This window comes from Epinephelus lanceolatus, chromosome 1 (genome assembly GCF_041903045.1).
Source record: "Epinephelus lanceolatus isolate andai-2023 chromosome 1, ASM4190304v1, whole genome shotgun sequence".
Classification (NCBI taxonomy): domain Eukaryota; kingdom Metazoa; phylum Chordata; class Actinopteri; order Perciformes; family Serranidae; genus Epinephelus; species Epinephelus lanceolatus.
In genome coordinates, this window is record NC_135734.1 from 41,318,073 (window position 1) to 41,331,784 (window position 13,712).

General features: G+C 41.3%; 1 protein-coding gene across 2 annotated transcripts in view; it reads right to left on the reverse strand.

The window, feature by feature from the left end:
• igsf21a (immunoglobin superfamily, member 21a) overlaps positions 1 to 13,712 on the reverse strand; it is a 370,289-nt gene that overhangs the window by 64,305 nt on the left and 292,272 nt on the right. For both annotated transcript variants that reach the window (XM_033627706.2, XM_033627704.2), the window contains exon 5: positions 6,091 to 6,206. In XM_033627706.2, the coding sequence (XP_033483597.2) occupies positions 6,091 to 6,206 (116 nt within the window). The remainder of the gene's footprint in view (positions 1 to 6,090; positions 6,207 to 13,712) is intronic.

The window sequence follows — 13,712 nt, forward strand, 5'->3', positions numbered from 1 at the left end:
CCACTCCTTTTCGAATGCTTTTCATTATTTTAAATGCTACTTTCTTTCAGTCTGTCTGGTTGTTTGTATGTTCATGTCTTTTTTTTACACATCTGAAATACATATCAATATCCAAGCATTAACTTTCCCTTGTGTAATTTGTGCGTGATCTTGGATTTATTTTAAAGAATAATAAAAAATGTCAAAGGTTTGTATTTAACGTTGATTTATTCTATGAAAAGATTAGTTATGATCCCATAAAACAAAACGCTCTATAAAAATGTACTGCTACTTGAATTCTTCATTAAAAAACCTGCTGGATTGCATTACAAAGCTTCTTTGTATTCTAAGGTCACATCAAAACCTTTCAATATATCTTATACCAAAGATTTTTACTAAGCAACATGCAAATACAATAGTGAATAGAGCTGCCAAACAGTCTTTCGATTTTTGTTTTAATCTTGAGACAGTGACTTGGAGCATTTCTTTGCAGAGTCGCTGACAAAGCTAATTACCAGCCCTGTGACATGGCCGCTGACACAGACACAGCCCGGGCTTACTGACCAGCTGAAACCTCGCAGATCTCTTTTCCTCCATTAAGCGTTGGAAAAAGGCTCCAGCGGTGCTGAGCTTTAATGGCTTAAGGCTCCCTGTGAAATCACAACAGGGGGGAGCCTCACTCATCACACCATCAACCAGGAAGTACCTGAGAGACGGAAATCACATTCACCTTGTATTCACCTCTCGCTGGGCTCATAATTGCAGGAGATAGGTGTGCTCAGGGTCTGGAGTCCATTACCATACACCCATGGACGATGATTAATGACCCGGCGGGAACAAACAGCGAGCGACCGCTCTCAAACAGCGTCCGTAAGCTCATATGCCACCAGACACAGGAGCATATGCTTCAGATATTTGCAAGACCTTGTTCTGCACTTCAAAAAGTTGAGAAGAAAAGTGCGTGTGTGTGTGACTCTGAAACGTGTGTGCACTTCTATGTGCCTGATGTACATGTATAAGGGTCTACAGTGATAATTCTATGTGCCATCATTACTATCACGTCACTGTGATTAGATTAATTACCCTGAGTGTAACCATCAATAACACTAATGTGTCTGTTTCCTCAATCTGATCTACCTTTTTTAATGACTACATTGCATGACTAAATTAGCGCTGGTAATCAATCACAGGTCAATCTGTAATGAATGTAACAGCGGTGCCGGTGACAGCTTCTTTAAATGGCTGCAGCTAAACACTATCTGTATGTTTATGTTTGGCACAGTCTGTGCAGAGCTTGTATCCACCAGCAGTTTCCAGCAAATCAACCCAGTCACCCAAAGAAAATTTTGGCATTGTATATGTCACATTTGTGTATTTCATTAATATCATATTAACATACAGTACAGGCCAAAAGTTTGGACACACCTTCTCATTCAATGCGTTTTCTTTATTTTCATGACTATTTACATTGTAGATTCTCACTGAAGGCATCAAAACTATGAATGAACACATGTGGAGTTATGTACTTAACAAAAAAAGGTGAAATAACTGAAAACATGTTTTATATTCTAGTTTCTTCAAAATAGCCACCCTTTGCTCTGATTACTGCTTTGCACACTCTTGGCATTCTCTCCATGAGCTTCAAGAGGTAGTCACCTGAAATGGTTTTCCAACAGTCTTGAAGGAGTTCCCAGAGGTGTTTAGCACTTGTTGGCCCCTTTGCCTTCACTCTGCGGTCCAGCTCACCCCAAACCATCTCGATTGGGTTCAGGTCCGGTGACTGTGGAGGCCAGGTCATCTGCCGCAGCACTCCATCACTCTCCTTCTTGGTCAAATAGCCCTTACACAGCCTGGAGGTGTGTTTGGGGTCATTGTCCTGTTGAAAAATAAATGATCGTCCAACTAAACGCAAACCGGATGGGATGGCATGTCGCTGCAGGATGCTGTGGTAGCCATGCTGGTTCAGTGTGCCTTCAATTTTGAATAAATCCCCAACAGTGTCACCAGCAAAACACCCCCACACCATCACACCTCCTCCTCCACGCTTCACAGTGGGAACCAGGCATGTGGAATCCATCCGTTCACCTTTTCTGCGTCTCACAAAGACACGGCGGTTGGAACCAAAGATCTCAAATTTGGACTCATCAGACCAAAGCACAGATTTCCACTGGTCTAATGTCCATTCCTTGTGTTTCTTGGCCCAAACAAATCTCTTCTGCTTGTTGCCTCTCCTTAGCAGTGGTTTCCTAGCAGCTATTTGACCATGAAGGCCTGATTTGCGCAGTCTCCTCTTAACAGTTGTTCTAGAGATGGGTCTGCTGCTAGAACTCTGTGTGGCATTCATCTGGTCTCTGATCTGAGCTGCTGTTAACTTGCGATTTCTGAGGCTGGTGACTTGGATGAACTTATCCTCAGAAGCAGAGGTGACTCTTGGTCTTCCTTTCCTGGGTCGGTCCTCATGTGTGCCAGTTTCGTTGTAGCGCTTGATGGTTTTTGCGACTCCACTTGGGGACACATTTAAAGTTTTTGCAATTTTCCGGACTGACTGACCTTCATTTCTTAAAGTAATGATGGCCACTCGTTTTTCTTTAGTTAGCTGATTGGTTCTTGCCATAATATGAATTTTAACAGTTGTCCAATAGGGCTGTCGGCTGTGTATTAACCTGACTTCTGCACAACACAACTGATGGTCCCAACCCCATTGATAAAGCAAGAAATTCCACTAATTAACCCTGATAAGGCACACCTGTGAAGTGGAAACCATTTCAGGTGACTACCTCTTGAAGCTCATGGAGAGAATGCCAAGAGTGTGCAAAGCAGTAATCAGAGCAAAGGGTGGCTATTTTGAAGAAACTAGAATATAAAACATGTTTTCAGTTATTTCACCTTTTTTTGTTAAGTACATAACTCCACATGTGTTCATTCATAGTTTTGATGCCTTCAGTGAGAATCTACAATGTAAATAGTCATGAAAATAAAGAAAACGCATTGAATGAGAAGGTGTGTCCAAACTTTTGGCCTGTACTGTATATAAAGTGATGTAATTCAGGTTACATGTATATGAGCAGAGTTTCTCATCAGGAGGTGTAGGAGAGGTGGATGGCATGACATCTAGACGGAAGTGGCAGAAGATTGTTCGAGACCAGCTGTGTTTTTGGCGACAAAAGTGGGTATGTATATGGGGACATCCAGAACATTTCCATCCATGGATTTGGTGACAAAGCCCAGGTATTTCAAGCCAAAATATGATCTGTCCCCAACCATACCCAAGTGGCTTTTGTGCCGAAACCTAACCACACATTAAAGGGATAGTTCATCTCTTTAAAAGTGGGGTTGTATGAGGTACTTAATTATAGTCAGTGTATAGTATACAGTAGATGTCAGTTGGCATGCTCTCTGTTTGGAGAGGTGGCAGGAGTATGGACTCGGAAGCTAAGCGAAATGTATTTTAGCCACTTGTCCCCCCATTTTGTAGCAAAAATGCCTAAAATGACATACCCAAATTAAAATGACTGTAGCTTCTGAACCGCTCTGACTACATGCATGCATGAGGTCTTGTCAGAAAGAAAACTCCCTGAAGTTTGTTGTGAAAGTGTCAGAAACACTCTAGGTGATACAGAGACAGAGTAATGGGCCTCTGAACTCAGTAAAAAATGAAAATTTTGTCTAAAATAAAATTAAAAAAGGGGTTTCAGGATGAATAACTGTCTGTGGCTTCATCTGAGCAGGTAAATGACACTGTGGGGCTGTAGGCACACTATCAATGAACATTTGCTTCATATTTGAAGAAGACTGCTCAAAGTATGACCATTCTACAGTGTTTTTTCCATGAAGATCCACGCGGAGCTCCAAATGACAAGACGGTAACTCAGCTTCAAAACAGTACTATCAGTGATCAAACAACACTCAGCCAGCTTCAAACATTGTACCTTATTGAAATCAGGTGTGATTATGATAGCTGATGTTGTTTATGACACAGAAACACCATAAAATATCACCAAATAATGCCAGCTCTGGTCTGGTGCTCTGCTGCTCTGGTGCAAAATACATAATAAATAAAAGACAAACAATGTTATTTTTGAAAAGTCAAGAGCTTCCTGAATCTGGCAATACCAAACATCACATGGTTTGATGATGTAGTGCGCCTGGGAGATACCATTTAACAGGGGGGGGCATCAGCATCCTGGCGGAGTTAGAGAGATAAAAGGTACAGTTCAGACCAAATCAAAAATACATACTTTTCCTTTTACCTGTCATGCTATTTATCAGTCTGACTGTTTTGGTGTGAGTTGCCGAATGTTGGCGATATCAGCCGTAGAAATGTCTGCCTATTTTCTTTCTACTGAACTATACCTGCCAAACGTATCGCTACACAGAAGGAAAAGTGCATCTACTCATGGACAAGAGGGTTAGGGTCGGCGTCCTGGCGGAGTTAGAGAGGTTAAAAAGTTCCATCCAAAAAAATTAATGTTAGTTTAAGTGTACACTATAGTGAGAATATTTTCACTGCTTTACTTTATCATCATTTAGCGATTTCTGACAGGAAACTGACACCATTACATCGATCTTTTTATAGCCAGGCTCCATTGAGAAAAACAGTGATTTAACATAACTGAACACAGGAGCTGCTGGTGTATCACTGTCTTGATCAGTTAGTCTGTTCATGTTATTGTGTATCTCTGGCATTTAAACTGTTAGATCGGATTTACCAAAGTTACACAATAACACAAATTAAAGCTAAAATTACTGAATTTGTTAGTGGAGTCTGGTGGCTTTGATGAGAGCACAAATGAAGCTGTTTAAAAGCTACCCAGTCGGAAAGGTAAAGCTGTGAAAATATTGTTAATATAGCATATGTTTAAACTGATAGAAATTTTTTAGGTGCGACTTTTCTCAGGCCCTGATCACACAGAAAGCGTTTTAGCAGCTGGAGGCGTTTTTTTGTAATTGTTTTCAATGACATTGAAATGGTTTTTGCGTTGCTACATCCCTCACATTTCTGCATTCCAGGTGCCTGGCGTTTTTGCCAGAGCACTCTGAAATCCTCAAGTTGAAAAAATTCAACTCAGAGTGGAAAAATGCCCCACGTCATCTATTTTTTGTCATCTTTTTTACCATTGTCGAATCTAATGATCTGAGAGGCGGGCCTTCTGTGGTGGTCACGACAACATGTTTACAGTTGGTAAACAATGGAGGAGAAACTGGTGGTAGTGGTTGCTGGATACCCAGAGCTGTATAGACAGCAGGTTGTCAAACTGCCCCTGAGTCATCCTAAAATATGCCTGGAAACAGCCATCATGGAGGAGAAGCTCCTGGACCAACTGGTGGTACCTCCCATGATCCACCCTCTTTTTTAGGGTCTCATGTACCCACACAGATCTCTGTTTCCCTGAGCCCAACAAACTATTTACTGACAGCCTCTCACCCTCAACCAGAGCTACCTCTGCCTCAACATTTTAGTTACTAGATACTAATTACTGTGAAAAAAACAACTGGCAAATTGATTACATGGAAAGGTTAGTGTGAGGAGTTAATTGGGTGTTTCTAGTTGTAGTCAGTTAAAAGAAAAAGGCAGGGCAGTGCACTTTGTGATTTGCAACCTGCAAAACACTCTCTGTGTGATAAGGACCTTAGATGGCTAAAACAAATATTGGTGCTGCCTCCGTCTTAACTTCTGTGGCAGTACTCTTGCCTGCCTACACTGAATATGGATAAGTACTTCATACAACCCCACTTTAAAAAAATCTAAATCACCCCTTTAATACAGCATTGTCATAACGTGGTCTGCAGAAACAAACAATACCAATATTTATTCTGGCGTTTGTGTTGAGCAGATAACACTCTGTGGGAGGCGCTGAGCTCAAGGATTGTGCAACTTTTGTTATCCTGTTTAAAGAGCCTTTTTCCTGGAATGTTAAAAACAATATAACTCCTAGTGGTCTGTGTGCTGATATCTATAAAAAACAAAACAAAAAAAAACAACAACAAAAACAACCCCGTCAGCAACATGCAACGCAGTTTCTTTTCCTCTGTAAACAACAGGGATCTGTGTGCTGTAAAGGCAGGTCCCTGGTGGACGAGCAGCATGGTGTATCTTCAACAGCAACTCACCGATGGGGCTGGTTTCCCTCCTTTTGCAGTGCAGACGAGAGTGAAATTCTGGGCTTGGTATCGACTGAATGGGGCTGGAGTGTTCTCTGCCACCACTGATATGTTGTTTGGAGGCGCTGTGGAGGACAGGAAGCAAGCTTTGTGAATCGATACCCCCAAAACATTTGATGGACACAAAATGCAACCTCAGATATTCCTAAACCATTAGAAAACATCCGCTTTCACTCGCTCAGTGCAATCCAGGAGTCATTTTGTGATAAAATGTCATCTTAGGGGTTGTACATGCAGTGGAGGGTGGAGGCAGCACTGGCAACACTGACAGCAGAGTAAGAGCAAGGAGGACGTGAGAGCTGAGAGGGAGCGATGCGTCTGTGCCCAGATGTTTAAAATAAAACTGACTAAAACAAACCTGCAGATCTGCTTTATCTATTTAAACCCAAGAACCTGCTGAGAGAGTCTCCACTTAAAATGGTTACTGAATGGTTGGGACAATATGTTCGGAAATCCCCAGGGCTCATGTGAGTCAGATGAGGCTGATAAGGTAGAAAATCTCATACATATCATATCGCTAACGCTCCGTCTGAATCTCTCTAGGGATCCCAGCAAGTATGTCATGGCGGTGTAAAGGGAAAAACATGTGAGCAAGACTTCGCAGCATTATAGAGGAGCACTGGGAGGAGAAGGAGGTAATGAATGGAAATCTCCCACATCCCCCAGAAAATCAGCTGTTCAACATGCAGCCCTGCTCTAGTCCTTGTATGGTGGCTTAAATATGAATGTGAATACTTCATAGACCATATTGTGGCTGTTTCAGGGAAATATCAACAAGCAAGTTTTAACCGACGACACTGCAGCAGATGATGGCCAGCTGCACAAGGACCACTTGAATTTTGATGAGCACTGCTGAGTATCAAATGCACTTTTCCCAACATTAGCTGAAGAGGCTTTAAGATGCAGAGGTTTTCATGTATTCTGTATATCTACATGTCTTCTCTTCACGAGGCTTTTTATGCACCATTGTGCATTGGCATTGAATAGTCATCTGGCGCATTATTTCCCTCCAGATTGACAGTGAAATGTTGTAATAATACTTCAATTGGCCCAAGCTCTGATCAGGAAAAGAAGCATTTATGAGATCCGTCAAGGACTGTGTGAGGTGAGAGACTAATCTTCACAAGTTCTGAATCCAAGCTTTAAAGGGATACTTTGCCAATTTGCAACAAGCTTTGTATGATAACAATGTGTGCAGTATGTGCAAATGAACAACGTTAACTCCCCCCCATCTTACCAGTGTCCAGTTCTTCCTGCTCATTTTCCTGCCTAAATAATAGAGCTGTAATAAAAACCAGACACTGGACCCCAAAATGGCGCGTATTTAGTCCAGAGGAAACGTTTTTATCTTCCAGTTTAACTTCAGCGGTTTGTAGCCAACTGGATAAATATAAATATAAATATAAATATAGCCCCAAATAAGGCCTCCACAAAGTAACATTTTAAGTCTTGTGTGTGATTTATCCTGGCTTCATATAAGCAGAGGAAAGCTCTGCTCGTCCCTAGGCTAATTTATATCATGTAAAATTCCATAGGCTGGCGCTAATAACGTTAGCATGTTGTATTTGTTTGGAAAACGTGTTTAGTATAAGACACTTGTTTTGTCAGTGAACCTTGTGAGCTGTAATGGAGCCAAATTATGTACCGTTACCTTTGTTAAATGTTGCTGTTGTCCCTGGCTTCATTTGAGTAGAGGAAAAGTCTGCGAGCCACTAGGCTAATTTATACAATGTAAAATGCCATAGGCTTGTGCTAAAAACATTAGCATGTTGTATTTGTGGGGAAAATATGTCCAGATAAAGACAAGTGCTTTGTATGTGAATGCTGCGAGTTATAGTGAAGCTGGTTTGTGTACTTGTGTGTGAAATTGTCTCTATTAAGCCATGTTTAATGTGTGTTTAATGTGTGTTTTGGATCAACTAACCTTTACAGCACTTCACAGAAATCCTACCGCCAACTAGTTTTGGAGGTGTAACTGCACAAGTATTAATGCTCACATTGATGTTGGCTACGGCGTAGGCTCTGCATAGAGCTGACGCACAAGTATAAATCCACCTATAAACTTTACCTATTGATTTTACAGATTTTTAAATCACTTATCTCAGTTCAAGGATCAAAAATTCACAATAAAAAGAGTCATAATTGATCTTGTTTGCAGTTTGAGCTGTCCTGTCAACAGTTTTACAGATGTCTTTTTTAGAATTTTGGCCTATTGGGAAAATGCTTTTGGGCTGCAAAGGATTCTTCCACTGCAGAACTGCAAGTGGCCCCTGGGAAAAATTGGAAGCAATGCTGAGCGGTGTTCACGGGGGCCTGGTTGTTGCTCTAACTACAGATTGTACTTCCCCATTTTGGAATGCCCACCACCACGGACACAAAGAGTATAGAAGTTGATCGAGAAAGTGAGATGCCCCTCTCTCTGTCAAACACAGATAAAACTCTGATCAAATCACTGTATTACCTATTTCTCACGTAACATGGCGTAGGACAATGGTTCCCAACTGGTGGGTCGCGGTCCAAAAGTGTGTCGCAAGTCCATTCTGAATGGACCGCAGGTGACTTGCTAACATATCAACTTTGTAAAAAACACACTTTGTTTTTAAGTACAGGGAACTTCTAGTGCAGAGCTTTTATTTTGAAGTGCCGTTTCCTGCTGTAGAGTGAGTGAATAACAACAGCTACTTGACAGAGACAGAAAACTAGCTTGAGACATGACCAAACGCAAGCATGACGCTGAGTATATTAAACTGTGTGGACCTTGAACTAATGACTAAAGAGAAATCTGGACCCTGTGGCTGGACCAGTTGGGAACCACTGGCTTAGGAAACACATTTTAGTGCACTGTTTGGCTGTAATATGAAAATTTGATTTGCCTATATCTCATCTCAAATGTTTTTAGAAACATATTTTAGCTTACTGTTTAACTGTAATTTGTGATTGTTTGTTATCAGCCAGCTGCCATATTGTTTCCTGTGTCGTAACAGCTAAACTTGCATTACGTCACCCACCAGCAGGAGTGTTTATTGATCCTGTGTGGTGGAGTGCATTCTGATAGTTATAGGTTTTCAAAAGCAAATGCCACAACCCTTTTACAGTTTCCTCTGGTCATATAGCACCAATGTTAAGAGTATTTGCATTCTTCTACTGCATAGACAGCCTAGTTGTATGAAAAAATATCTTCCCATCAGTGAAATACTTCTTTGAGGCAGATACAGTGAAGTAACAGAAAAAGGTCATGCAGCCAGCGGTGTCTTTTTCATGTGTCATTTAAATCTATCAAGTGGTTTTAAACAGACATGCCACAGAAATTAATTGATTAAAGGTGGGGGTGTGGGTTGGTGGGGATTTAGCGGCTGGTCTGGGCGCCTCTGTGTTTCCACACCTCTTAATTGCTTATTGATGGGATTCATATGGTAGTAAATTAACCTTAGAACACTCCATTAGCTTACTGACAAGCCTGTCTCAACCTGGCATATGATAAGCTGTCAGAGGTGTCTGTTCCTGACCAATCACTCACAAGTACCTGATACAGAAGCTGTGTCAAGTGGTGATGTGCCTCCAGTATCCAGTGAAGTTGATCCAATATGCAGAGTGTATAATTAGACAGTAAAGAAAGAGAAAACAATCCAACTTTATAGATTTATAATATTGATTGCTCTATTTCATAAAACATATTCTACTGTGTAAAAGCTTGCTGGAGTCCAGTAAATATATTCCTAACACCATCGTCAATTTTTATTTATTTTTTTTTAGTCTGCAAAGTGCTCCAAGTGCTGCTACAGTGCGCAGTAAAAAATTATGATTCATTTTCACAATATTAGCAGCTGTAAACGCAAAGAGATCAGGAGAGTTTTGCAGCAATCTGCAGGGAGTTTTAACACACCAAACCGCACACATTTAATTCAGACAAAGCTAATCTCGTGAAATCCAATTTTATTAGATTAAAAATAATTACTGTCAAATTGCAAGTTTCCACATGACTGATAAGTATTGATAATCCCCTGACAAGTACTTATCCAAAGCACTAATAAGGAGATGCTTTGTTTAGTGAGAATAAAATCACTGACACAACCTTCTACTCAGGTTAGTTCAGGCAAGCTGCACATTGATCTGGGTTTCTGCCCTGTGGGTGGATGGCCACCTAATGGGAGTCAAAGCCAAAGACAGCAATAAGCCTTGGTAAAATATTTGACATCATTAAAAAAACAAGACCACTGTGAACAGCACACTATTTGCAAACAAAACAACCCTGTATGGGATTAAGATGGTTGTCTGTGATGATGGAGTCTAAGCCTTTCATACCTCATTTAATTGCAGCTCTCTCTTCGCCCACTTGTTAAAGGTTGAGCTAATTTCTTCCGTTGTTTTTTCTCTTTTTTTTCATGCTGCAGCGCTTTGTTTTAAGCTGTCTGTCGGGCGTGTTAAATGGGGGCGTCTGCCTCTCAGTGCGAACACATACCAAGGCCTGCATATCAATCATTTAGAAACAGCAGATAAATAATTAAATGACTCTCTTGACAAGGTTACCGTCTAGTATGTTGATGCCGATATAGAGCTCATTCAAAACAGGGAGAGAAAATGTATGAATCGAAATGCAAAAAAAAAAAAAAAAAAAAAGCCACCACAGTTAAGTTTGCTAAACAATGTGTAGAAGTCTTGGAGGAAAAAAAAAATCAAAAGCAAAGAAACTTTTAGAAACAAAAAATGCCAATATCTTTGACATTCTTCAGGAAGTTTCAAGTACAGTACAAAAGATTCAAGTACAGACATAAAAATTCCAAATCCTCTCTCCGCACCATCTCTCCCTTTCCTTTACATAACGAAAACTCCACCGCTACACGGTGTACAGGCAAAAGCATTTCTGCTCTGTGTGCCTGACATTCAGATTGCCACTCAAGTCTTTTTTTCCTCTCAGAATTGATTGAAATATTCTGGGCTGTGTATATTATTGGTTTATGCCTTGAGAGAGAGGAAAATGCTTTTATATCTCTTCACCCACTTAGTCCAATTTGGTGATTTTCATGTTTTCACTTTACATCTTCCTCTATAGGTTGAGTCATTTTGCCAATCTTAAGGTACACAAAACATTTTCGAAGACATTGCAATAGAGACTCATCAGCAGTGGCGCCCCCAGGAATTTTCGGGTGGCCGGATGGGCCCACTGAAAATCTTGGGGTGGCACCAAAACCAAAGCGATAGCTACATTTTGGGAATTTGTTTAGGCTATTTACGTATACAGGCAAGTCGAAAACTATGTCAATATGGAGAGTTATAAAATTGCATACAGAGATAGAGACAGAGAGATGTAGGACAGACGGTAATGTTAATAGCTTACAACAACATTAATGAAAGTAATAATATTATAATTATGATTCCGGCTATTGTGGTACAATATGTTGAAAGTATATATTAATATCTGACAGTATACATGTGTGACAATAATCACATGTGTATAATAACAGTAGAAGTATGACTAATAATAACAGAGTATCACTATGCAGGCACCGCTGCGATATAAGTTAACCTGCGAGACAGTGGAGCACAAAGGCTCTGGAGAAGAAGCCAAGTTAGTGACATGCAGTATGGCCGAGTTAGCAAGATGCAGTAACAGGACATGAGAGAGAGAGAGAGAGTGAGAGAGAGAGAGAGAGAGAGAGAGAGAGAGAGAGAGAGAGAGAGAGAGAGAGAGAGAGAGCCCGGTGTATTATAGGGGGTCCTCCGGCAGACTAGGCCTAAGTCAGCCTAACTAGGGGCTGGTACAGGGCAAGCCTGAGCCAGCCCTAACTATAAGCTTTATCAAAGAGGAAAGTCTTAAGTCTAGTCTTAAATGTGGAGACGTGTCTGCCTCCCGGACCATAACAGGAAGATGATTCCACAGGAGAGGAGCCTGATAGCTGAAGGCTCTGGCTCCTGATCTGCTTTTGGAGACTTTAGGGACCACGAGTAACCCTGCGTTCTCAGAGCGCAGTGTTCTGGTGGGATAATAAGGCACTATGATCTCTCTAAGATATGACGGAGCCTGACCATTTAGAGCTTTATAAGTTAACAGTAGGATTTTAAATTCAATTCTGGATTTTACAGGGAGCCAGTGCAGAGAAGCTAAAACAGGAGAAATATGATCTTGTTCTACTACAGTCCTTTACAGACTGTGTCACTGGAGTTGCATTGCCAGGTGACAGCTTGGCTCCAAGTTCCTTGTAATGTACTTCCTGTCAGTTGGTGTCATGTGGTCAAGTTTAAATGGCTGATAAATACACGTGTTGGGTGATTCATTGTTCTTCCTTAAAAAGACAAATATATAGTTTTAATTCAAAGGAGTACTTTGTGTCTAAGGAGCAAAACATTTCCTGGGAACAAGCCTTCTCAAGTCTAGGGGAGACACATGGGTACCCATAGAACCCATTTTCATTCAGAGGTGAGAGTTCAAGGGACTCCTTAAAAATGGCCATGCCATTTGCTCCCTCGCCAAAATTTTGCCTATCCCTGAAGCATTATATAGCCCCCTTCCCAACATGGTTGGTAGAAATAGCAATGATAAAATAGTGAATAGTAGTCTTCCGACCACTCAAAGCCATTTTAAACAACATGTCACATTAACCCATGCACACACTCGTGGCCAAGGCTACCATACAAGGTGCCACCTGCCATTCCCACACTCCCACACACCGAAGCAACAGCCTTCAGGAGCAATTTGGGGTTCATTATATTGCCCAAGGATAATTCGACACGTGGACTGGAGGAGCTGGTGCTCAAACCGCCGATCTTTCGATTAGTTGACGACCTGCTCTACCTCTGAGTCTAGTTTCACAAGGTAACACTACCTAGCTTGGAAAATGAGCACACCACAGCCTCATAAAAAGAGCAACAGGGGGCCAGTGGAGGGGTCAGCAATTGTATGAACCTCCACCTCCACCCAAGGGATGCTACTGCTCATCAGGCTTAAGTTTCCCGAATCTTGCCTATTAAGCGTTCACCTGACAACTACACAATTTGCCTTGCTGTGCCGAATATATGCTGTACATACTGCTGGCTTTGTTTCATTTATCACATAAATACAGATCCCGAAAGTTAAAAACAGGACACTGCAAATGTGTAGAAAAGAAAAAAAAGAAAGGGACAAAAGGAGGCCTGCAGTCCCCTGAGCCATTCTGCCTTTTCCCAGTGTTCAGAGTTCACTTGCACACCACTGCATTAAAAGCAGCATTTACTTCCTTTTGTCCCTGCTAGTGCTGCTGTGCCAGTTACTTCAATAATGATCTCTCCCTCTATTTCTCATTTACCTCCTCCTTCTTGTTCCATATCCTCAAGCACCATTACAGTGCTATCTTTCCAGAAGAAAAAAAAAGAAAAATACAGAAAAAAAACAAGAAAAGAGAAAAAAAATAAACCTGCAAATGGGATTGGTGAATGTGCAGAACAGGAGCATGTTTAATGCTCCAGAGAGACTGCTTTCCCTGGCCTCATAATTAAGGGATTTAGAGCTCTGGAGACAGCTGGACTCACAAGAAACACTCCCAACATCCCCTTGTACTAAGCACCCTGGCCTCGAGTCCACATCTCTGGGGGGGTTA